This window comes from Muntiacus reevesi, chromosome 10 (assembly GCF_963930625.1).
Source record: "Muntiacus reevesi chromosome 10, mMunRee1.1, whole genome shotgun sequence".
Taxonomy (NCBI): domain Eukaryota; kingdom Metazoa; phylum Chordata; class Mammalia; order Artiodactyla; family Cervidae; genus Muntiacus; species Muntiacus reevesi.
In genome coordinates, this window is record NC_089258.1 from 69596940 (window position 1) to 69624252 (window position 27313).

Here is a 27313-nt window from a genome sequence, read left to right on the forward strand (position 1 = left end):
ACATATAAGAAAATAGAAAATGAGTGTGTCCTGATTCACTTCTGTGACCTTGGGCAGCCTATACACTTTTGTGAATTGCTTGAGGAATTTTATGAAAGGCTGCAGAACTATTCTTTTGAGATTATTTGTATCCTCTTTTTCAATATGGGATAAATGGTACAATCTGTGAAGATTCTTTTTGGTCCACCATTCTACGTGCTCATTGGATGCTAAAACTCAAGTCCATCACAAATCAAATAACCTCCATCAATCCTTGTCACCTTATTCTTTGGACAGATGCTTACCTTCTGGGTAATCTACCAGCTTCTAAGTATTTCCAGCTTGGGACTTCCCTGGCAGTCCAGGGTTTACAACTTCACCTTCCAATGAGGGAATGTGGGTTCGATCCCTGCCTCAAGGCCAAAAAACCAAAACATAAAACAGAAGTGATATTGTAACAAATTCAATAAAGACTTTAAACAATGGTCCCCATAAAAAAAAAAAATCTTAAAAAACATTACTTCTAGTTTATTAGTGAGTGCTGAGGTCCATGAAGTGAGATGCTCTAATTCTACTTTAGAAAGTTCTGGTCTCATTTATGGTCTCATGATGGTTCTTCCCTTAGGAAGAGGGAAGTGTTTCTATAGCAGAGTTGAGGAGAGGAGAGGCCAAGGAGATGGGCTCTGGGAATACCCAGGTCAGGATGGGTTTCTTTGATCTTCTCTTATCACTTTTTCCCCCCAAGTATCTATTTGCTATTCAGCAAAGGATTGAATTACTACTTGGAAAAAAAAAAAATGCCAACCCAGAGCAATGCTTCCGTGGTTTTGTCTGGCTCTGGATCTTCCTTTGGAGAACAAATGCCTTCCCCACCCATCCGTTGGCATCTATAGGAACTGCGTTAGGTGGCGTGGCTTTTCCTGCTCATCTTCTGAGCCAGAGCATCATTTTCCGGAACCACATAAGCATTTTTTCCTAGTAGAAGTTCAAAGTGCGCTGGTACATAATTGCTGAGGAGCTATATTCTAAGCAAAAATAATAATTTCAGATTTATTTTTAAAAATTGGGAGATCGAAGATCAAGGAAACATGCAGATTTCTAAATATATAGCTACGGAAAATATCACAGGTAAGGATTGGAGAAAAAAAAAACCCTGCAACTTTGCAGCGATTGCCAGTTTCATGTCAGAATATAAAAATTGTTAGTATTTGTATATGTTATTGAGAAAACTGCATGGAGTGATTTAATTTCATCTTTTGCAAGTAAACTGTTAAGAATTGTCCTTAAAACTCCTATTCTGGGCTCATTCCCTCAGGGAAGACAGGATCTAATGATCCTTCCTTGAGGTAAACACTATAAACTCATACTAACTCCTGCTAATTGTCAAAGAAAAATAGACTGGTTTCTTATCAGCTGTTTCCTTTTGTGTAATAGCTGTGGTCTGTTAGTGCTATCTACTTCACTGATAAGGAAAACACCACCTAAAACAACCAAGAAAGTGAACCATCCTTTCCAGCAGTGTTTTCTTTTTAGGCTGTCTTTGAGCAGAAAAAGCCTAGTATACTACAGGAAATACAATGTGTGATTCCGTGGGAAAATATTTAGTAATGAGCAGCCGACACTTAATCACTTCTCAAAATTTTATTGTGTATATTTACTAAAGTGTGCAATAGTATGTGATTTCCAAAATGTTTAGTTACTGATTCTGTGGCCCATATTCTATAGACCTGTTGCTATTAATATTTTTAAATATTTTAGAGTTTTAAACTGTTCAGATAACCCATAAGATTGTAAATACGTTGATTTTATGTAACTTGGAAGCCCAGTCAGAAATGTTCGAGAATTGCACCTGAAACTTACAATATATTGTAAATCATATTCTTCAATAAAAAAAATTTTAAAAACCATTATAGAATTATGTGGATCTGGAAAGTTGAAAATAATTACATATTTGAGATAGTTTCTTTTTCTTTTAGCTCAATTGTTCTTCAGTTTTATCTTATAAGCAAATTGAATAGGTATAAATTATTGACAGTGATTTTGAAAAAGAATAATTTATTAATATTTACTTCATGTTTTATAATCACTCAATGGTTACCCCTACAAATCAAACCATCTCTTCACATTTTGTAAAATAATTTACCAAGAAACAACATTCGAGGCTGATTGTATGTAATTACAGAGCCCGGACAGAAATGTTTTTGCTTCTCTTTGTTCCACATTTATGCCATTAGTAATGGAAACATGTCATCTCTTTGTGTGTAATTTTGCAGCTGGCAGAGCATTTTATCAAGCTTTGCAGCAATGCTATGATATCTCATTTTTGTAGCTGAATACTCTGACAGGTAGCTGGGGCCAGGGTCCTGCAGATAGTATTTGGCAAAATTGTGCCTTGCACCTGATTCTTCTCAGCTAACTCTAGGGTCCTTTCACTACCTTTTATCTATAAAGATCTCCTTTTAGGGAAAATTGTTTACAGTCTTACAAATTTCCACTGCAGTGACTTTAGTTATTGTTATGTCTAGGTGGTCATTAAAGAATTGTGGATAGATGGAAAGAAGAAAGGGAGGGAGGGAGGCAGGCAGGCTAGAAAGGAGGGAACCCTATTGCATGGTGCAGGATTTGGGGAGTCTTTAAAATGGTAAATTTAGTCTCCACATCGTTGGTTAAGCCAGAGAACTGTCCAGACCTCCTCAAAATGGTCACTAGTCACTAGTCCTGACGGTCACTTGTCTATCCTGACAGACCAGGCTGAGAGTGAAACGCTTGAAGCATCTACTGTACCACTTACACTTTCTTCCTTATAATTTTGAAATTGGTAACATCCCAGAGAAGGTGTGTTTGGGACAAAACGTCCATATAAATGCCAAACATAAAGGTAATGAAGTCATAGTTACATATTCCTAATTGCTGTTCAGCTAGCACTTACTTTCATTGTTGTTGTTTAGTTGCTAAGTCGTTTCTGACTCTACCCGCAGATTTTGACCAACTAGTTACAAAGCAGAAAGAGGCAGAGTTTATTAAGGGCTGAATAAGTGAGATCTCTGTTGCCTACTTCTAAAAGCAGCTATGAAGGTCATCTTTTAGATATCAAAAGCACCTTCTCTTGGCAGAACTGTAATCTTTACCTCTTACAAATTCCTGCCAGCTGCCTTAAAAAGAATGCTGTTTCTACAGTTTGGCTGAAGAACCTGCTTTGTCTGTCTCATTAATTTCTGGCAGAATTACCAAACGGAAACTGACTGAGCAATATAGCATGTATAGGCCAAAGACAAAGGATATCACTGCAAAATTTATAGATCTGCTTAGGGCTGACTGTGCACAGCGTTCAACTAAGGAGAATATAGGGAAGCCTGGCAAAAATCTGAAAGATGCATTTATCACCATTTCCATCCCCGGTTCTTCTGACAATTACAACTTATTCCCGTGTTTGGCTGTTGGTTCAGAACAGCTGTACCCAAGTCAGTCCACACGTTGTGTCTCCTGGGAGTTAATTTCTGCTTTGTAATTCCGTGATCATTTTTATTCTTTCTGCTGCTAAAAGATGTAAGCACTAAATAGAATTGTCCCTGATCGCATAAGAGAGCTGCTACTTCATTTTCTCCAAGAGTTATCAACTCTTCCTATTACTGGTGATCCTAGTCCATGATCTAAGGACGTTTCAAATGATTGTGTCATAACTCAGGGTGTCATGCAAAGGATAATGCATGTCAGGGAGAATACTTTTAGAGGATTGGGGGAGGGGGGAATGGATTATTTCAAGTTTTAACCCCACATTTCTTAATGCTCCTTCGTTGATAATGCAAGATCAGAAGGTGCAAGGAATAGGTATGATGTATCTGTCTCTTCTGTCTATCACAGCTAATTTTCTTTGTTAGTTTGCAATGAATATGGAGTGTCCGCTTTGGCGGGGAAGGGAATGTTGGTTTTGCTGGTTTTAGTGAAAGCCTCAGCACTTGTTCTGGAAGAGCCTGCTGCAGTGTTTGCTGGCCAGCTTGGATAAGGGGGAATTCTTAGCAGACTGGCAGGAGGGATTCAGGGACTGCTGCTGGGGTCTGCTGGAGGCTCAGAGCTCCTTTGCAGAACTCTGCGGGCGGTCCCTTCAGCAGAAATACTCTGCCCAATTTGTCATTCCATAGATCCCTGTCAGCAGTGAAAGTTCTTAAGCACAAAACCTTTAACATTGAAGACAACCACCAAACTGATATTTTTAAAGGTAGTTGCCATGGATGAAAGTATTCATAACACCTAAGTATATAGCTTTTCACATGAAGATATATGTCAAAATTCATGCTAAGTGATATATAGAAATTGCCTACGCAATCATATTATAGACCAAATGATGCAAATTATGTTCCCTTCTTCCTGAGAAGAAAATGGTAAAAGGGTAGCTGATAACAGAAAGTAAAAAAACCTCTCTTTACATTCCATGGTTCTTTGATTAGGTTTATAGACCTGATTTGGAGAGAGCTTTTTGTTGGAATAGTTAAAAAATGAACCCAATTTTTAATTACTATAGTAATGATTCGAGAAAAGCTTGCCTCTTTGAAATCTTCAGATTTCTATTAAGCTTTACATCTGATTGATAGATACCAAAATTAAGATTCTTCCCCATTTATTCCATTTCCATACCTGCTGTTATTCATCAGATGCCAGTTTAGCACCAGTTCGTTTACCTTGTTGTTGAAACTCTCCGTGATCCCATGGATTGCAGCACGCCAGGCTTCCCTATCCTTGTCTATCTCCCACTCAAACTCGTGTCCACTGAATCGGTGATCCTTTACCTAGATTATTGATCATCTCTGTAAAAGTCCTGTAAGAATCCCCTGTTTTCTAAATGGGAAAATTGACCATCTGGGTGGTTCAGTAACTTACTCTTGAACACAAAGCTAGTAGGAAATGGTATTTGAACCAGATCTGTCTCCAAAGTGCAAATCATTTTGACTGTCCTTTGCTCTTCCTCCTAAAAGCCATTGGTGAGAACCATGAAATGGTCCCAGACTTGCCTTAGACAGAATAATAAGAGACCAGAAAGGCATGGAGTCATTCAGAAACTGGATAATCAGATGCTAAGTGTTTTGATCAGGTAGAGTAACAATCAAGCAGAACTAGAGGAGCAATTAGGTTAAATGTCAAACACAATGTGCACTGATGAAGGAAATGAAAAAGAAAGGCAGGAGAAAATGGAAAAATACATGAAAGGTCAAATATAGGTAAACAACGGCGTCTGAATTCCAATTGCAAATACTAACATCGAAATTAATAAGGAGAACAAAGGGTTAAAAATCACTAAGACTGTGTCATATAATATTTCATTTCATAATGAAATAATGTTGTTAGTTGCCATTTAAAATTGATACCTAAATTCAATTGCACTGATATGAATTTATATCACTATTTTTGAGCCTTCCTGGAAAATTTTTCTTTTTTTTTTTTTAACTTTTTATTTTATATTAAGGTATGGCCAATTAACAATGTTGTGATAGCTTCAAGTGAACAGTGAAGGGACTTGGCCATACATGGAAAATGTATTTTTCTTAGTAGACCTTCTCTTTTCCACTTCTTTAGAAGATAAAGTATTGGTTATAAGAAATGTTTGTTTCCGATTTAATTGTAATTAAGTTAACTATAATTACCCTTTTATAATTTTATTCTGTTTATTTACACGTAGAAAGTACTTCGTGTCTTTAAGTCTTAATGCTGTTGTTTGTTAAGCCAGAAAGTTTAGTGGAGTACATCTTATCTATATGAACTCTTCCTTTTAAGAGCATTTAAAGGCTGCTAAGAAGAGGGAAAGATGGGTGTAAAACTTTCCCTTGTTTATCTTTTATCCAGCCACATCTACATCTACAGCTGGGACAAGCCATCTTGTCAAGTGTGCAGAGAAGGAGAAAACCTTCTGTGTGAATGGAGGCGAGTGCTTCATGGTGAAAGACCTTTCAAATCCCTCAAGATACTTGTGCAAGTAAGAAAAGAAATCCTCTGTGTGACTTCTGTCCATGACCGCTTCTTTCAGATGATTCCGTGTCTCATGATGTATTGTCGCTGCCTTTTCCAGTTTCGTTGCATCCTTTGAATAATGCTGTTTTATTTGTAGAGTGTTGTGAAAAGTTCACAGAATGTTATATCCAGAATGGTTTTTTGCTTTTTTTCCATGTGGGTGTTTGGTTGTTTTGTTTTTTTTTTTTTGCCTTCATATTTATAAAGTTGCTTTCCTTGTGGTTTTCCTCCTTGTTACTTAAGAGAGATGTGCAAATATCATAGACGCCTAGAACTTTTGGACACCTGCATCTCCATCCAATGTATGAATGAAGCTGTAAGATAATGTTTCTTTTTACCCTGGTGTCACCTGTGAAACAAATAGGATAACTAAAAGAAGCAGAAGGGCAGGCAATTATTTGCTGACCCATCTGTTAAACTTGGCATTAGCTTTATAGCTCCTTTTAAAAAATGGAGTTTAAGTTGATCTCACTAATGAAAAACCAGCAATGTGTATTAGTTTGGAAATGCACTTAGTGTGTGTAGCATCATTGCATGTAGACGGCAGAGTGTTTTTTCATGCACTGTAGTTATTTATAGATATGTTTAAAATGGTGCTCTCTCCAATGACCTGAAGGAGTTGATGAACCGTTAAGAAGTATCACAGTTATTCTCTCTCAATAGACAAAATTAAACAAAGATGTTGTCAGGACATTAAATATTAAAACTGTGCAGTTAAAATTAGTAGGTCTCATTAAAAGCACATTTATTGTGTAATGCATTTTTAGTTTATGCTTGATATATAGGGTCTGTGTGGTGCATGGACTCAAATAATTTGTCATGTTAAAAGATATTTAATGTCTCATTGAAATGATTAAAAATACACGTTTATTTTGTAGTTAACTAGAAGCTCTATCTTTCATAGATATAGAGAATAATTATAAGCCAAGATAACATTAATAGGTAAAAATCTTTTCAAAACTTTGAAGCAAGATAAAAAATGAAAGCATTTATATAAAAAATAATTCCTTCCAGGTCTGAATGATTTTATGACTATCAAATATTTATTTTTTTAATTTTTTATTTTATATTGTGATTTAGCCAGTTAACAATGTTGTGACAGTTTCAGGTAGACAGCAGAAGTACTCAGTCACACATGTACATGTATCCATTCTCCCCCAAACTCCGCTCCCATCGAGGCTGCGGCATAACACCCAGCAGTTTCCTATGCCAACATGTTTATTGTTTGAAAATTAAAGATTCCCTTTTTTGGTCACCAGCATATCAAATCTATGTACCTATAGTGGAGAATTAAAATTGGTCAGTTTCAGCCTTTGATTCTGCCAGTTTGCTATGAATATATCCCAAACATTCCTCCCTCCATGAATTTTTCATTGTGAGTGGAAATGAATAAATTCTGTAATTTCCTATAAGATTTTCTCTGATCAAAATAGAAAATATCAGAAGCTGAGAATTGGAATCTGTAAAATGAGGTACATTGACTATATGGGTACATTCTGCTAGTCTGTCCTAGTCTTAGACATACAATCTAGCTATGTTTCAGTAAATCTCCTTGGAAGAAAACCTTTAAATTACAGTTCCTTAGATGCTTCTCCTTTTTAAACAATCATACCCAGATTATTTAAATCTATGCCTCCTCTTTTTTTTTTTTTTTACTTCTTTGAAACTTCTCTGAGATGACTCAGTTTTAATTATAATAATGAAACATGATCTTTTTCATCCTAGCCTTTGCAAAAAGATTTGCAAGCTGAGTGAGTACATATGATAGTTTCTGAATACCTCTTAGGAACCAGTGCAGTTATTCCCTACATATTAATTTCAGCTATTCTGTGGCCCTCCCACGACCTATACAAAACCTGCTGTCACCCAAGTGCTGTTCATTGGTTCCATTTTGGTATTGTGCCAACAGCTGTGATTTTTTTTTCACCCACACAGCTTTTCATTAAACATTAAGCCCAATCTAGAAAGAAATACTTGTCTTATATTTTTCTAATCTTAATGTGAAATGTTTGGTATTCCTCTAATAGTTACTAAAGCAGCAAACCACAAGTAAACATTATATCCCCCAACTGAATCCTGTACCAATTCTCAGAAAATTTGCACTATGATTTTATCATATTCTTTTTTTTGGTAATTATAATCTTTCAGAAAAGTGTTAAAGGTTATCATGAGCTCTTATTGGAAAGAAAACCTGTGACATTTATGATTTTGATAAGTTTTATCCCCCTGTTGCACTGCCTTTATTGATACATGAAAGCAAGCCAGAACACTGAAGAATTGAGTATAGTCAATATCCAAAATATTTCATGCCTTTTTTGTTAAATGAGTATATCTTTTAATCCCTGTGTTGCAAACATGTATAACATTAAAAGCAATCACTAGTCAGAAATGAAACAAAGGTGCATAATATACCAAGTCTTACAATAACATGTTGTTCACTGGACGACTTGAATAGAAACAGAAAATGTGAAAGTGTTGCATTGACTCGTCATGGCCCTGTGTATGAAGCCGGTTCATAGTTTCCATATGGCCCATCTGTCTAGAGCAAAACATTTCTGAAGCATGAACCACATCATTCAAAGGCAGCTTCATTCCTGACTTAAGACATGACTCAGAAACACCACAAGCATGTAAGTTTCCAAGTGGTCTCTCTGGTCACCTAATCCACTCTTGTCTTCTTGGGAGTTGAAGTGGAAGCCTTTACAGCAAATCTCTTCTGTCTCTCCATTTAGAACAAGGTGTTCCAAATGGATTAACCATATAACAGTTAAACACTTCTCTGAGGAGAGGTTTAGCTGTTACTTGGACTTCTCTCCTGGGAACAGTGTGGGAATTTCCGCGGTGTTTCTCATCTTTTATATTTCTCTTCTCTCTATAGTAACTTAAAATTTATCCTGAGGGGGAGGAAAAAAAAAAACAAAACCAGTTTCTATTCCAGATTGCATAAAGACCAGAAAAGAATCATTCCATCTTTTACCCTCTGGGGACCCATGTAGTCACATGGTTCAAAGAAAGAAGACTCATTGAACTTGACATTGTCCAGATTATCCTCTTGGTTTTCTCCCCTTGTTCTTGTATATCTGCTCTTCTGAGTAGTTATACTTAAGAGAACTCTTTTGGAACATGTTGATGTGATTTTTTTTTTTAATCTAAAAATGACTTTATACCAGACCATATTTATAAACCCATGATGCTGTCCTATGGACAGATGTGGCATCCCCATGTGGGGATTAGAGTTTTAACCACCAATTTTGGTGACTAGTCTTGAGCTCTTTCACTTCAACTCTCTGGACAATTTATTTATAACATAGAGTTAATATATTCTCCAAATTTCTTCCCAGGAGTCAGTGAAATTAAATGAACTCATTTCTGTGAAAGCACTTCTAACTCTGGGGAAGTGAGTTTTTCCTTACAATAAAAATTAAATGGTAGAATTACATTCTCTCTGTAGACACTGGAAAAATATATACACCTGCCTTAACAGACTTGTGTTATCATGTTTAATTCCCAGTTCTTCATTTTATTTAACACTAGCTGTTTTTATTTGATTTGTTGGGGCCACCAACTAGCTTTATAACTTTGCATTTGATGTTCATTCAATCATGTAGTATCTCTAATCATTAATTTCCTGATATTTAAAAACAGAAACAGAAAACAAACAAAACATAAGAAAATGGGAGGTGCCTTTAAACATGAACTTATCATTTCGTCTAATTAATTTTTATGAAACCATGTAGTATATATAAGGGCCTATATTGTATTACACATGATTATAGAGACAGTTATGAAAAATATTTAACTATAGGAGATAAAGTCACAATAAATGTGCTATAATAAATTAAACTCGGTAAATGAAATGTTAATTAAAATTTGTTTATAAAACAGCTACATCTATCCCAGGCATTTTTGTAAACACAGAAAAAATATACAGCATGGTCTCTGGTCCCTGGGTACTTAGTCTATTTATGGAAATAGAGTAACTAAAATAGTAGATCAATTAGAGTGTCTTTATCCCAGGTGGTACAGTGCTGATTATTATGATAATGAGAATTTAAAGAAGGAAAAGAAAAGCCTGGAATATGTTGAAGACTTTATAAGCATAGTCATCATTTATGGAGTTTTTTCCACATACTATTAAATATACCATATACCATACCATCTAATCTTCCCATTAGACACAGTGACATGAATGCCTTAGACCAGCAACTCCATTTTGGGAAGTAAAACAAAACAAACAAAAAAAGTCAGGTTAGACAGGAGAATCAGTTTCTGAGCTCTGAAAACCAGGGAGAGGACTTTGGACATTGTGACAGTTAGTCAGGAGTCATAGTACCTTCTGGAACAGGTTGGGTACGCCATAAACCTAGAAGATGTTTAGGGTGGAGAGACTTCCATAGAGATAGAGACACATGGGCACTAGATAAGATGGGGAGAGAAAGCCAAGACATTAGCTAAGGTTAAGGTTTTATAAAATCCTTGCTTAGTAATTGATGCACGTAAAAATGATGATGCAAATAATATATTTATAGCACATTAGTAGCTGGTGGTTCAGATTCAAGTTGTGTCCTATAACCTCATCATCATGGCTGTAGGAGACATTTGGAATACAGCAAAGGAATATATTTTGGATTAGTCCTAAAGTGCCTAAGAACAGCCAGCTCTGGGAGACCTCATCCTTCAGAGCAAGTGAGGCACATAGCTGCTATCAGATTGAGCAGGGAGACAAACCTTTGGGAGTGGGTGGGACTCATATGGCAAAGATCTAGAGAGTCAGCTCTTCAGATGAGCTACCTACAGTGATGGTCATTGCAGTCATTTCCTAGTAGCATGTAGAAAATGTTATTGAAGGAATACTCATTTCTTCTGTGTCCCTCTCTGTATCTACAATCCCGCTGTGTACTTCCTAGGTACTTATTAACTCATTTTGACTTTCATGAAGACAGATGGAAGGAAATATTTTGGTTCTTATAGAAATCAATTTAGCATCAGTTTGGCCTAAAAGCAGTTGCATTGTGTTCTTAATAGCTTGGTTCTTTTTTCTCCCCAAATCAGTTAGGCAGCCACATATATTTATTGATCTCCTTCCATGAGGCAAATTCTGTGCTTGTGCTCGTTATGAAGTGGTAAACAAAATTACATGGTCTCAGCCCTCATGGAGTCCTAGGCCATTGTGAGTAGCAGACAGATTTCAGATCATTAATTAAATTGTAAATGATAGATGTGCTGAGTGCTTTGACAAGTATTTAGGGAACTAAGGGAATGTATCATAGAGGACACTAACCAGCGAGAAGCAGAGTCTCCATGGGGGAAAAAACATGTATGCAGCCCTCACCTTGAGAAGCATATAGTCTATTTAAAATAAAATGATCTCTCAGAAAAATTCAAGTATACAATACCATATTATGAACTAATTACACATTAGATCCCAGGATTTTTTTTTATCTTATAACTGAAGAAGTTCTAAGTTATCTTATAACTGAAATTATTTATCTTATAACCAAAAAATTTTTAAATAGTCACCATATGAGGTGACTGATGAGTTAATTAGCTTATTGTGGTAATCATGTTACAACATATATCAAATCATCAGTTTGCACATCCTATGTGTATACAATATTGTCAATAATACCTCCATAAATCTGGGGGGGGATCAAAAATTAAAATAAAATAAAATGCACCATTTTGAAATATTTCTATTGAAAGTTTTAAGTCAAAAGTGAGTATTTAGAGGTTTCATCATCAGATGAGGTTGGAGTGGATGGAAGGTTCAGAATCGCTATGCTGTGTACAGGGGCACCCTCCAGAGACAAAACCAAACCACAAATTAGCCGCGTCCATAAGTCATCATGTCACAAGGACAGAGAGATGTATGGGCTATAGACTGAGCCCGTATCCGATGAAATTGTTTGACCCCAAGGTAAAGGATACATCATTTAGGGTAAACAATAGCAAGGATTTTCATCTACAGATGAGCATTTCAGAACAAGCTGTACAAACAGAACTTTGGGAAGGGCAGCAGGGTTCAAATGAGGAGAGGTTGATTCATAAACACTGACACCTCATTAGTGGGATTGTATGTCTTAGACATTGAAAAACAGAAGTGCAGATCCAAGATGACTTAGGTTTTTTTTTCCCCCCTCAGTATTTATCCATGAGTCCACTGTGGCTACTCTGTGTATACCGTTATCTCAAAAATTGGGAACTAGTCCCCAGATTGTAATAAAAAAGAAATGGGATGATCCATACTAGCTGAACAGTGATGGGGAGGTCTAAGGTTGGATCTGTAGGAAACGTTATTGAAGGAACATATTATATTTAATATTTTCTTTAATGATGTTGAAGAAGGCATTTCCTTGAGGAAACAAATGTCTTTTGCAGACGATACCATCAGGAACACTAAAACACAAAATTAGAAAAGCATATACGAACCTTAAGAAATTTCACTTCACAGGAGATAACAGAATGCAGTTCATCTTGGAAAAATGCAGACTAATAGTAACAATCCATTTGGGAAAGAATAATGTACAACACAGATACTCAGCCAGTGAGTGGGCGAGTTCTGGTCAGAATCCCGAGTGAAGGGGGGAAAATGTCAGCCCTTGTAATAGGATACTGTATAAAAACAAGCTAGCACTGTGGTGTGTACATTTCCAAGTCTGGTTTACAGAGTGAGAGCCGAAGTCCTTAATGCCTAACATTTAAACTCACCGATAACCCTTCACATGTATATGCTGGCCTTTCCATTGCCTACTATTTGTAAGCATGGACATCAAAGAAATTGCTTCAGATGTACTATATGAAGGAAATACCCAAACCAGTACTGAGGTAGAGTGAAGAGGCAATAGGGCTTCTTCTTTTTTGGATGATTGTCTAAAATATCTCCTGCTGGAGTGATCGGTAAATAGAGGGGAAATACCGTATGTAAACCTGTTTCCCTTCTCCTGTCGGATCAAGGGAGAACCTAATGAAAATTAATGAAACCAAGAAGTAAAGACAGGAAGAGAAGGGATGTAAGAATGGTTTATAAATTGACCATAAATTTCAAAAACCACTAAGCCATTTATAATGGCTTATAAAATTAGCAAATCCTAAATAACCGGAAGTTTCTTGGGGTTCTGGAAATATCTTTAACAATATCTAGTGTCTCCACCAAAAAAAAGCAAGGGGGAAATAATTTATTCAATTAGAATGTAAAAAATATACCAAACATTACTGAGTCACAAAATGACATGAATTGATAATCGATTACACAGTAAGCATATCAGGATAATCACCATGTATTAAGGTTATTATTAAGAACTGTTTTTATTTTACTATGCAGAAGTCTTGCTTACTAGACTGTAACTGTTTTATTGAATCCTGGGTTAAATGATATTTCAGTAATGGGATTTAAATTTGAGGTAACAGACTTACTGTTAAAGAGTTATATGGAGTATTTTCCAAATTCCAGACTCAATGTTAAAGGTTTCTATATAGGCGAAGGAGTTTGTGAGGAAGGTACTATAAAAAAAAATTATTTGGAAGTCTACAGAGGAGAGAGTTGGCCACAAACTATAGAAATGACAGCCAAAAGTTCAGTATTGACCTGTACTTGGCCAATCAATTGGTTATATGGGTCTCTTTGATACCGTTCTTTACTGGACACTATGTTCTAACCTTCAGTCAGTCAGTTCAGTCACCCAGTCATGTCCGACTCTTTGCAACCCCATGAATCGCAGCACGCCAGGCCTCCCTGTCCATCACAGACTCCCAGAGTTTATTCAAACTCATGTCCATCGAGTCGGTGATGCCATCCAGCCATCTCATCCTCTGTCGTCCCCTTCTCCTCCTGCCCCCAATCCCTCCCAGCATCAGGGTCTTCTCCAGTGAGTCAACTCTTCACATGAGGTGGCCAGTTCTAACCTTCAATCACGTTCAATTTAACCAGTATTTTATGAGAGTCCTTCAAGAGCCAGGCAGTGGGCTAGAATGTTAGAGCTATAAAATGATCAGAATATGTTCACCGTCTTCACAAAGAGGTAATCACAAGACCAACAGGTCCGGGCAGTGGAAGAGATTCAGGCATCATGCAATGAGAGCCAAATAAGGAATCCCTCACCCAGGGTGTGGACATGAGTTGGTAGGGAGGTGACACGCAGGAAGGAGTTGATGTTGAATTTGAAGAGACAGTGCTTCAGTTCAGATGAAACTGTCTGTGAATTTTCATCTCCTGAAGAACAAATATAGAGCAAAGGGTGCTTCCCTTTGCTTATCTTTGTTTATCTTTGTATAAGAGCAAATATTAAAATTTTTTAAAATATCTCTATCTTCTAATCTGATAGGTAAAACAAATGGTATATATAGTTTTGAAGCTGCAGGAAGGGCTCAATTGTTATTCAGACAGATTCTTCTAAGACATAGAATTCTTGGAAGGTGCTCAGACTCAGGCCAGAGCATATTATTCATAGTGAGATTAAAGCTACTGTACTCCTACCTCCAAAGAAAAGTGACACATTGGCTACTTAAAGGACAACACTAACAGAAAAGCATGCCAGCAGCCATACAGTCTCCCTGTTCTTTTAGGAGTCATATTGTAGACTTTAATCAGAGCCAATAGATCAGATGGGCTTCCCTGGTGGTTCAGATGGTAAAGAATCCGCCCACAATGTGGGAGACCTGGGTTCGATCCCTAGGTCAGCAAGATCCCCTAGAGGAACAAATGGCAACCCACTCCAGTATTCTTGCCTGGAGAATCCCATGGACCAAGGAGCCCGGTGGATTACAGTCCATGGGTTTACAAAGAGTCAAACACAACTGAGCGACTCACACCTTATAGATTAGGTGCATTTCCATTTGCATATGCTTCCTCTGCCCAATCAATGCAGTCTGCAGTTTGCTTATGCAGAAGTTGTTTCTACTTCCTCCCATCTGATTGGGCAACAACTCCAGATGTCCTCAAAAATTACATAATGATTATAGCTCTGAACCCTTGACTGGCCTAGGAATAGGTATTTGACATTTGTTTTGCCTCCATGATTGTCTTTAAAAAATCAATTCTTTCAGAAGAATCGTTTTAAAGTTCTTGAGTCCTCCCTGAAACTGGTAATATATTCAGAAGAGATGGTGCCAGGCTTTTGCACAGTGATTCCATGTAGGAGAGTGACTCCCAGAACCTTTGTGGTAGAAGAGACCTTTGATAATCACTTAGATAAATCTTTTCATTTTATCACTGAAGACAACTGTGGCCCAGTGAAGCCAAATGGACTTCTCACATCCAAACAGCAAGATTCTGCAATGCCAGGATAGAGGGCCTTAGTCTCCATCTTTGGAAGTCAGGATCCCTGACATCCTAAATTTAATGTATATACAGATCTCTTAGGGATCTTGTTAAAATGCAGATTCTATTCTGTAGTTCTAGACTGGGGCCTGAGACTCTATGTGTCTACTAACAAGATTCCAGCAGATGCTGATTCTGTTGGTCCTTGGACCCCACTTTGAATAATAATAAGGATTTACACTAAGAAAACACATCCAAGTGAAGATAAACATTAGTGAAAGGATAGCTCTGGTTCAGACATAGCAGGTAATTCCAACAAGGATTGGTATACCTTATGCAGGTCTACTGTTACTGCACCAAATAGTCTGTATCATTTTATGATAGAGATAAACCACCATCTTATAATACTAGTTTCCTAGGAAACATCATTTTAGAATCTTGTACTAATTAGAAAATTGATTGGGTAGGATTTTTGATCCCCTTCATCTAGTTGTCCCATGCCTTCTTATTTCAAAAATGACATCTAAGATGCATAAATGGCAATTTTCTAATAAATGTGTTTCTTATCTTAAGGGATTCATGATTCTTGAGCTCTTTGTGAATTTCATGGTTCTTAAATAAGTGCATTTCTTACCTCTGATAGTTCTCTCACACACACAGACACTCATACACACGCCATAGTCACACATCTTATACTATGTTCTTTGTATGAAGCAAATGGATTATGTGATAAAATTAAGAATTTAAATTTTTATGAAGAATGCAAACAGGTAAGATGAAATGGCATTATAGAATATATTCTTAGTTCTGGACTTACTTACTTAATTATAATTTATGCCTATATGGTTTATAATCCTGGTTCAGAAAAAAATATAAAAATAAAATCTCATATACTTCATAAATTTTTACATCAAATAAGTTACATGGAAAACAAGGTTCCATGTGTTTTTTTTTAATTACATGGAAAGACATTCTTAATTGAAGCAGGTAGAATGACATATTCGTAAGAAATGACCCAACCTCACAGGTTATAGTTCTTATTTTTGTATTTCTCTAAGTAGTTCTTCCTCTACTCATTTCAGCAAAAGTATTCTATACAAAAATAACCAGTTCATTTATACTTTTTTGACGAATTCAAAAAACTATGTAAATAACAAGATATTTGTTGTTAAGCTTATTGATATTATGATTAATGATCATAATTATACTTTATTCACACAAGTACTCACAGGGCTGAAAATACAGAACTGCTAGTGTTTATTCTTATGAGCCATTCTTCATGAAATTGGTGAAGCAGATGTACCAAATCACTTGAGAATGTTTTTTGGCATTGAATTTGGCTTTAAGAGGAATGAAAAAAAAAAATCAACCTGATATTAGCAAAAATGAATAGTTTTATTCACATCTCTCTGATGCCAAAAAGGTGGTGTTTATTTTTATTTATTCTGGAAAAAAATTGTGCATGATGTTTATGGTCTAGATGAACTGTTAATAATAATCATGGCTATCAGTGTGGGGCACCTGTAAGAAGTATATTTGTGTCCTGGAATTTTTGATGACCCTGTTTCTTTGAGTATGATACCTGGGGTAAAATGAATCCATTCTGAAATGCTTTAGTTACTGGAATGACAGCAACAAAAAGAGCAGTTGTAAAGGACTTCCATCTCTAGCCACAGCCCCATCCCGAGACCTTGAGAACAATATTCTACCAAGATTCTGGAGTTTTGATAGGCAGGTGTGAGTGAGTAAAATGTAAATTTTATACAGTTTCAGAACAGTTTACCTTAAATGCAAAATGACATTCATTAAATACTTCAGTAGAAGAATAACTGTCTAAATTTTTTAAATGTATTTATATTTGATTTGGGACAATTACATGAAGTGAAATTTGTACTACTAAAAATCTGCCTGTTTATAGATTTTTTACACCATTAAAAATAAGACCTACTTTGTATTATCTTTAAAAAAAAAAAAAAGAAGGAGGATGTCATTTTTCTTGTCAGTAATCATTAGAGTGTGAAAGTGCTTGACTTGTATTGTAATTTGATGATTTCAAAGATACCAATGACAGAGGAGCCTGGCAGGCTACGGTCCATGGGGTCACAGAGGCAGGCATGACTTAACAACAACAACATGAAATGAAGTACAAAATTGTGTCTACAAAAGAAAAAACTCAGAATTATTTAAATGGTAAATGAACCATATAAGCTCTTACCAATACCAGTGTTTCAACGTCAGTTGATCATTGACAAATTCAGAAATGCCCTAGAGATAATGACTTACCTGCCCACACCTTGCCAAGCCCCTTCAACCTTTCAGCCTCACACTAGTTAAATTTCAGTTAACTGATTTTACGAAGACTGAAGCAAGCAATACCCCACAGTTTTCATGGGACATGGTTTTCTAAATGTTTTGTCTTCTCCTTTCCTTTATGTTGTTCAGCCACCAGGTCACTTGTAGGACTCTCCATACTCCGTAGGAGGAAAATTGCCAGTCTGAAAGTTCAGTGTCTTTAGCGTTCGATTGCTTATTACATTTTTACCCTCTAGGTGCCAACCTGGATTCACTGGAGCGAGATGTACTGAGAATGTGCCCATGAAAGTCCAAACCCAAGAAAGTATGTTAAAATAATCTGAAATTTGCTCTCTCCCCCAAACTACAGCAACAATCGCTACTGCTTGGTGCCTTTACAGCTCAGCTGAGACTGATTCCTTTTGTTCTAATCATGGTTTAACCTACTCAGGGCAGAAACCCATTCAATCTTGTCAATAGCTGTGTCTCAAACCACAAAGGCCATCGATTTCACAAAACCCATCATGGCGGTCCATGGTGCAATCATGGCGGTCCATGAGGCAATCATGGCGGGCGGGCCCACCAAAACGCCTTTCCTTCCGATGCTCTCAAGCAGAAAACCTAGCTGAAGAAAACACCCAGCTTCCATTTTAAGTGGCTCCGTCTGAGAGAACACGGTCACTTAAAATGCTGGGATCTTTCTTTCGTGTGTATCCAAATTTGTATCCCTTTGGGGGAGACGCCAGAGTCTGAAAAGCCATGACGAGGACGGAGAGTCAGCTCCTGAGAGTGAACTCACCAAGTTCAGTCAAATGACACTGAAGGAGCTTCTTTCTAGCATATATTCACCTCTTCTCTTGTTTTCTCTGTTTTTTTTTCTACCATTGTTTTTTTGTTTCCTCTCTCAGGTGCCCAAATGAGTTTACTGGTGATCGCTGCCAAAACTACGTAATGGCCAGCTTCTACAGTACGTCCACTTCCTTTCTGTCTCTGCCTGACTAGGAGCATGCTCAGTGGTTCCTGCTTTCTTGTTGCCGCACCTCCCCTCAGACCCCACCTAGAGCTAGACGCGTTTTCCCAGGTCTAACACTGACTGCCTCTGCCTGTCGCATGAGACCATTAACACAAGCGTTGTGTGACTTCCTCTGTTCGTGACTAGTGGGCTCTGAGCTGCTCGTAGGTGCGTGAGGCGCCAGTGTTTCTCAAACTGATCTCGAATTGCCGTGATACCACATGATAGTAGCCTCCCTCACCCAGCGCAATGACAATAAAGGCCTTGAAAAGTCTCACTTTTATTGAGAAAATAAAAAATCATTCCACGGGACAGTCCATCTTCTTTATAAAAATGACCCCATCCCTCGAAAAGGAGGTGTGCTAAGTTTGTAACCAGTACACACTTGAAATGATGGTAAGTTCGCTTCGGTTCAGACTGTGTTCTTTCCAACAAATAAACAGAATAAAAAGAGTTCAGGTGTTTCTCTTCATTAACCAAACAGTTTGCATTAAAAAAAAAAAAAAAAAAAGCTCTGAGCAGGAAAATTGAAAGCAAACTTTTTCACAGCAAAGGAGATAGCTTGGCTTCTATTTGACCTTGTTTAGGAAACAAGGGATTCAGGTCTAAATGATTTTTAGATGAATTGTTAAATCACTTATTTATGTTATTCTACTCTCAATAATAATTTTAGGGAAAAAGTTGTTTTTTAAAAATATTTTTTAGTTATTATGAAATATCACAGTTCACTGCTAGATGTATACTTTTAAAATGAGAACCAGGAAATTTTGATGGATTTCTGTGGCTTCATGAAGTTTTGAACATTCCTAAAAGACCATTTACATTGTATATAACTGCATGCATAACTAAACTATGTATTTGTCCTTCTTTTGTGAACAAGGACTTTAGCTTTTAATTCTGGAACTTTCAAAACATTATTTTAAAAATAGATTCCATATAGTTATCCATTTAGATCAAAGGTGACAATTTTTTTTTCTGTAAATTTAGATCAGATAGTAAATGCTTTTGCTTTGGCAGACCATACCATTACTGTCATTACCACAGAAAACTCAGCCGATGGAGCACAAAAGCAATTCATAGGCATGGACGTGTGCTGTTAGATTTTATTTACAAAAGCACTGTAATGGATTTGTCAGCTTCTGATTCAGCTTGTCAATTGCTTACCCCCCAAAATATTTCACATAGTGTATTGTGGTATAAATTCATGTAACACAAGAAACAGTGATAGCAATTGGTCATTTGGGGGCCATAAAAGAATGAGATTTGACCCTTATTTGTATTCATGCAAAGAATAACATTCTGTTTCTCATGTTAACAGTCATGGAAGAATAAATTCTATCAAAAAAGAAATTTCATATGCATTATGAGGAGATTGGACCCATACTATTTGATCATTTTTTAGTGAGTGGTACTTCTGATGTATTTACAAAAGCTGCATATCAAAAATCACGTTACAGACCACTTTCTGTTGTGAAAAAGTGATAAACTGGCATTGCCAAATTTTCAAACACAGTCTCCTCTTTATTCAAAACCTTTAAATAAAATGCCTTTACTGGACAGAATTGTTCTCTCTACAGCTATAGATTATTGTTATAAAGCTAGATAAGATGGAGCGTAAAAACAGAAGGTAAATAATAGAATTTTACTTAATACAGCCATTCCTTTTAGAAATGTTTGTATTCAAATGACATGGATTTACAAATCCCTGTGACTGTATAAATTCAGTGCAATTATATTTTAGATTTTAATGAAAATTCTGAACATGTACATTATACTTAAATTTTTGGAATATCATTGTGCACTGTAATGCACATCATTACACTGAAAGCAATGTAAAAATGAAGGCATTTTCCAAAATAATGATGCAGTGAGATCTGACAGTAGAACCTGAAAAAATGTTTTCAATTTCTGTTTTAGACCATATTCTCTTTCATAAGATATAATTTTAAAATAGCTATTATGTATTTTAATCGAAATGTGATTCCTTGAATAAATTCTTTAGTAAGCTTTCAGTGGCACTTTTGGAAGATGTCCAGGAAAACAGCATTCAGATTTAACCCGATTTAACAAAGATTGATAGGAAACACATTTATAAACAAAGTCTGTAATGACTGTGCATCAGTCCTGCCTCGTGTCTGGAAAAGCAAGAGCTTCCAGTCAGAAACTGCTTTCCAAAATTGTCTTTCCCAGAGTTAATTTTCTAACTTCCATGTCTTAAATTCTCAGTTTTTACTTCCACAAACCTTCACATCAAAGCAGGGAAATAAATATTTGCTGCTCTAAGCACTTGATGTTCAACTAGCAATGAAAGCCACACAAAAGCTAAAAAGTGTTTCCATCTTGGTAAAGTTTAAAATTTACTTATTTTTGTTCATAAAGTTTGAAATGCATATCATACATTTTAAAAGAAAAAATATTCCCCAGCTTCAGAGAGAAACATTGTTCAACTTACCAAACTGCATTTTTAGTTGATGAATCACATTGTAAAAGAACATACAATTTTTTAAACGCTTCTAAACACATAACTTACATTATTAGGATTTAATACAATTTTTCTGGTCAGGGTGTCCTACGGGACATGTATTGATTTATAAAAACTGATTTAAAATATAATAGAAAGGAACACATGTATCTTTTATAGGGCTTTCTTGAAGGAAGCCATTTGCCTTGAAATAAAACATTTATAATACTTTCTTGGAAAATACTGTCAAGGCTAGTAAGCTTTAGATTTCACCCCTCTCGACACAGAGTTCCTGCTTGAACGGATTGTTTTCATCATTGTGTGTGTGTTGTGTGTGTGTGGGTTTGTGTGTGTCTGTGATTGTGTATGTGAACAATCAATAATCAATTTATAGACTATAGGAAAAACACACAGCTTCAGTAGTTTCAAGCAGTATGAAGCAAATAGGTCATATATAAACTAACATCTAATAGGAAGTAATTCTAGAATAGCCAAAATTATAGGCTATTTTAAAAGAGTACAGTTTTAGAACTTTTAGGCATATCCTCAGAATGAGTTAACTCAGATAGCCTTAAAAGTATTTTTGATTCATAGGTTACTAGTGCCTAAATTATTTGTGTTGATTTTTCCAAATGTTTTTAAAATTCACTGAAGTTATTAGTTTCTTTATCAAACATGTGTATCTTGCTGAAAGTAGAATAAAGACACATCAACCTATACCGGAATTATTAACTCCAGCTAAGCATTAGTGAGATTTCACTGTGTGTGTTTTTATGAACATACTTGCTCATGACATATGGAAACTTGGAAGAAAGGAGTTTCCTATTACATTTCAAAGGGTTCAGTGGTAATGCGGATTGGTATATGTGAAAAAAACAAAAGCATCTACTATTGTAAAGGTAAGTTGAAAATTAGAAGTCAGTGGCTACATTGGTCCCATTTAGCATTGACATTGACAGGACTCCTCTAGAAACCTCGGGGGGGGGAGGGGGGGCAAAAGTCAAGAGGACACATACCTCTTTGAGATTACTTGCTTAAGAAAACCCGAGAATGTCTTCAGATGTTAACAGAAATTACAATTGCATATATGGACAATTTCAATTTTCAAGAAGTTTTCTTGTTCTTTTCTCTAATGCAAGTGAAAATTTAAATTAACCTACAGGTTAATCAGTTTTCTTCAAACAATTATAAAATCCAACAGCAAAAGATCAGTGAGTCAATACTTAATAGTTTCTAAAGACTCAGATTTAAATTAATTTTTTATATTGCTTACTGCACAGCAGGAAATCACATGTAGAAAAGGAAGCTAAATTGTTTACAGTAACCTTCGTGTTTGTGAATTATTAATTTAATTTGAAAAATGGAGTGGCTAGGCAGATGTTCAATAGGAAACATATGATATGTAATAAGCCTAAGCCAACATTAGATTAAATAGAACAGATAGAAAGTAATAACCTCTTCAGAAAATGAAAAGTGTTTGTGTATTCTGCTTTTCTTGACTCACAATGAAAGAAATGTAGCCACCAATAGTCAAATAAATTACAGTAGTGTTTGCTACAGGACTTGGGTGACGGATGCATGCTTCCTCTGCTTGTTTCCTTGTTAGGGCCGATGGCCAGAAGAGAGTACAGTTTTAAGTACCAATTTCCCTTTGAATTATTTGAAATTGGAGCTGCCTGATATGAATGACTTCCCATGAAAATGAAATTAGAGTTAGGCTCACCAACTTACCTATAAAACTGTAAATGCAGTAATATGTATGCATGAGCATGCTACTAATTTTATTGAAGACTTAACCAAGCTTTCTATGCAACTAATATAGATAATTAGCAGTGTTCATGTAGGCATGGAATCATGATTCTTTTCTCTGGAAAGAGTTTCTGTAGTCATCTGTTGATTTTAACCCTTAAATTATTACTGACATAGGAGGAAAAGGCAAGACACAGAGGTGGTTCTAGGGAGAAAAACTGAGTTAGTTTCTCATAGAAACGTGTAAGGAAATTTATTATCACTTCCTCAGAAAATGAATTGTGGTACCTTGATATTCTGAAGTTTATGTGGAGGAAACAAATTGGGAGAAAATGTCAATTTGTCCAATTCAGTGTTGCACAGAGGCAAGAGAAATTCAGATTGGAAAAAACTGTTAATTTTGCTGGAATATGGTGCAACCAAAGTCACTCTACATCCTCTTCCTTTAAATTTATGAAAAATGTATGTGATTTGCCTGAGTACCCTGGACTTAAGGCAAAGAAAATTCTATTACATAAAGTGCCTCTTTATCATTGCTAGTCAGTGTACTATTTGATATGTATTTATACATACATATTATTCATATATATATATATATATATATATATATAAAATCTGGGAAACTTCATTTCCTTAAGAGGTGGCAAGTCTGTTTTTTAGTCTAAATTCTTGATATATCACAGAGGCTGTCAGAGTTTTGGGGACCCTGAAATTAATCAAAACTAAGCCTGCATGCCTGCGATCAGTGGCCCAAAATAAATCCCCAGATACATCTGTCCGCCAAGCTGTTAAACCCCTCTGCTGTTGGCCGACACACCTCATGTCTCCTTTATTTCACAGGGTCACCCTGTGAGGCATGTGTCAATACCATAAGCATTTTGTCAATGAGAAATGAACTTGTCCAAAGTCACTGAACAGGTAAATGGCAGAGAAAGGACCTGAAACCAGGATGACCCCAAACACGATCTCTATATGAGGAGATCTGTTCATGTCCGCACTGTTTTGGAAGAGAAATACCCCTCCAGCGTGTGCTTTCAAACTGAAGAGATGCCTTGTCAGATTTGGGGATTGTCCTGGCATCTCTCTAGTCAGTGACCAAGGAAAAGAAATACAGACCACAGAACCCCGCTGTTTTCATCCTGCCCCGCCTTCCCACCTGCCTTTCCACCCCCCACGCACAAATAAGGAAGTCCTGAAGGGCCCCAGATGGTGACATTTGGTTAACAGTTCTTTGTTTCAAGAATGGAAGGCATCATTTCTGGGTGGGGTTTTTTGTTGTTGTTGATTTTGTTTTTTTAATTTGCCCAGTTTTCCCCGCTTCATCACTTGAGCCTGCGCAGGTCCTGCTGGACCTGCAGTTCTGATGTGTCCTCAGCCAGGTGTGCTAGGACTGTGGTCTGGGGGCGCCCAGCTTCCAGCCCCTCCCCTGGGCAGCCCTGCAGGCCCCCTGGGTGCCTGTGGTCACTGGCTATCATCCGGCCATCCATCGGGGCTCAGCGCTGAGAAGTGCCCATCTAATTGGCTCTTGGTGATCTGAGGAACTAGTAAATTCAAATTAACCAAAGAACCCAGGAATTGCCTCCTCCTCCTGCCTCCTTTTTTTTTTTTTTTAAACCATTTGAAAAAGTGAGGCATTCACTGCTATCCTATGCCACACAGAGATGATACAGAAAATTGGAAGCAGGCTCCCCGCTGCCCCAATGCCCTGGCTGGCTTTTTTGAGCAGAAGTGTTCTCCATGTCATACAAATGATGGAGAGAGTGGAAGATTTTGGGGGGGAAAGGAATAGTTTTAAAATAAGTAAATAAAACAGCAGGAAATATTAGATCACAGCTCGCCCCAAACAATGAAAAATACCAGTCTAATGTGACAAAAATTTCCAACCAAATCGCTCCTCTTGGCTTCACCTCCCTGCTCTGCCACTCTGTACCTTTGGGTAAAATGATTTCACCTCCCTGGAACTTCATGCCTGCCTTTTGAAAGCAGAAGGGTGAAATAATCCGAAATGCCACCTCTGATGATAAATCCGGTCTTTCGATTCCCAGATAACGAATAGCACAGAGGAGGGGTCAGTCATGCCTCTTCTCCCTGAGTAAGGTCTTTTAAGGGTTAATAAAGACAGAGTGTGCTGGTATTTGCACAGCTCTTAAAAGAGAAGTTCCCTCCGTGGACTCGTGGGGGCGTACCTGAGCACTGCTTCCTTAACCATCCACCATTTGTCTGTTCGATGTGCACGCACAGAGCCGTAATAGTCGTGTGTAATGTGTTTTGGAGTGCAGTGTATTGCTCTTTTCTGAAACTTTTTCCCTTTCTTTCTTTTTTTTTTGTCAACTTTCTGCATTGGCAGAGCATCTTGGGATTGAATTTATGGGTATGGACCAATCATCATTCCTTTTAGCCTGCAGAATTTAGAGCCTCTGAGCTGAAACCTTTATATTTCCCCCCTGTCTCCTCTTACCTTTCAGTTCCTAACTAATTTCCTTTCTCTTTAGAAGGGATCATACAGCCATAACAATGATTTCTTTGCTTTCAATCTATGGTTAGTTTACCGACGAGGTACTGAGGGCAGCAGTTTTTAGACTCAAAACTTTCACTTAGAGTTGAAAATCACCTTACTTACTACAATTCACATACATCCCATGTTCCTTGACCCACTGATCGGATCTGACCATGCTGTTATTCCAGAGCTGGGTAAGTTGGAGTGATTCATAAGGCTTTCGGAGGAACCAGGCCAGGGGCCTGAGAACAAAAGAAGCTTCACATACACCAAGTTAGCCATTTTCGGCTCATGGGAGCTTTATATACAATATAAAAGTCATCTATTCATATTGCAACATAGAAAGCTCTTACACTGCAACAAGTTGCATACCTTGCCTGATAGCTCAGGTGGTAAAGAATCTGCCTGCAATGTAGGAGACCCTAGTTCAATTCCTGGGTTGGGAAGATCCCCTGGAGAAGGGAAAGGCTACCCACTTCAGTATTCTGGCCTGGAGAATTCCATGGACTGTATATGGCTTAGTGACTTTCACTTTTCACTTTCAGACATCGATTACTCCAGTTTTCTGGAGATATATAACCACTGCAATAGTCAGCTCCATTATCTTATGAACGAGAAAATAAAAAACAGAACAAAATACCCTATGCTATTTTAGATGGAAATTCTAACACTAATAGAATTAAATTTGAGTCACCATATCCCAAGTAATCAAATACAAATTTTCATACTGTTCCCCAGTGGCTCAGCAGTAGAGAATCCGCCTGCCAATGCAGGAAACTCAAGTTCGATCCCTGGGTTGGCAAGATCCCCTGGAGAAGGAAATGGCCACCCACTCCAGTATTCTTGCCTGGGAAATCCCATGGACAGAGGAACCTGGCGGGCTACAGTCCGTGGGCTTGCAAAGAGTCGGATACAACTTAGTGACTAGACAACATCCTAGATAGTTGGGAGAAAAGCCAGTCTTGGCAGGAAGGGGAAGCTGTTTTGTCCTCCCGGAGGCTCCGCAGTGCAGGTCCCCAGGCTTCCTGAATGCTACAGCCCTGGAAGTGCATATCAATCAATAAAGCAATGTCCTGAATAAAGGACTGTCTGGTCCCCATCCAGCTAGTGTCAGTGACATCATGCAACAAGAGCATCTTATAGCTGTTGCTTTCTTTTCAATGATAACATCACAGTCTATACCTAATGTACTTTCCATAATCTGTGGAAAATGAGGCTGTTGCAAGCTATCAGTTTCCAGGGATAGAAACTCAATTACTTGCACATTCCCCTCCCCCCAGAAAAAAAATTCCAAGAGAAAACTATTCATGTGATGGGGAAAGCCCCATATTCATGTACGTGGTCCTTTGCACATCAGAGAACATCACTTGAGAGTAAGGAGTACAAGAAGTCCCACCAACATCCCACGGGTGGCAGGTGGTCTATATGAGGGGAATTATCTAGTCAGGTTACTTCCCTCGGAATAAAGTTTATCCCACTTCTCAAAAGGCGTATTGGTCTTACCTGAAAGGAAGAAAAAAAATTCCACCGTCAACTCCCCTCTTCTCCCTAACAGCATCCTTCCAGCGTTATCACTTTAGGGTCTAATTATTAAATTTAATATTTCTTTTCCCAAACAATGACGTATGATGATGGCTTTTGCAGATACATGATCTCCCTCAGTAAGATCTGAAGGGTTTAATAAAGGCACCCTGAGCTGATACCCACATACCTCTTAACAGGAAAAGCTTGAGGTTCCAGCCAGCCAGAACATTGTATCCTTAAGGAAAATCAGACCTTACAGGCCAATTAAAATTGGAACGGCCAAGGCTAGTGTCTCTTGGCCTGGCCAGATCAGTCTGAAAAATGAGCTTGATCTGATTCATTTAATGCATCCAGCCAAACCATGAAGACTTAGAAGTGTTTCGACTCATTAAGGCAGATCCACCAACAGGACTGATGGATTCTTTTTTTCAACGCTGTCTCTAATTTGCTCTTGTCCAGTTAACCCTGTAACCCAGGGAAATAATAAGGAAGAAAAAGGAGGTTTTTTTTTTTTTTAAGCATTTTTTATATTATTGTTCACCA

At 37.2% G+C, this 27313-nt stretch overlaps 1 protein-coding gene across 10 annotated transcripts in view; it reads left to right on the forward strand.

Annotated features, from left to right (window-relative positions):
- The window catches only part of NRG1 (neuregulin 1), a 1100563-nt gene that overhangs the window by 1057862 nt on the left and 15388 nt on the right, over nucleotides 1–27313 (forward strand). For 3 of the 10 annotated variants that reach the window (XM_065947035.1, XM_065947037.1, XM_065947032.1), the window contains 3 exons: nucleotides 5815–5944; nucleotides 18436–18494; nucleotides 25097–25120. In XM_065947035.1, the coding sequence (XP_065803107.1) occupies nucleotides 5815–5944; nucleotides 18436–18494; nucleotides 25097–25120 (213 nt within the window). Of the gene's footprint in view, nucleotides 1–5814; nucleotides 5945–17784; nucleotides 17853–18435; nucleotides 18973–25096; nucleotides 25121–27313 lie in introns of those variants that run through there. The other 7 variants (XM_065947036.1, XM_065947034.1, XM_065947039.1 and 4 more) reach the window with 4 other exon arrangements.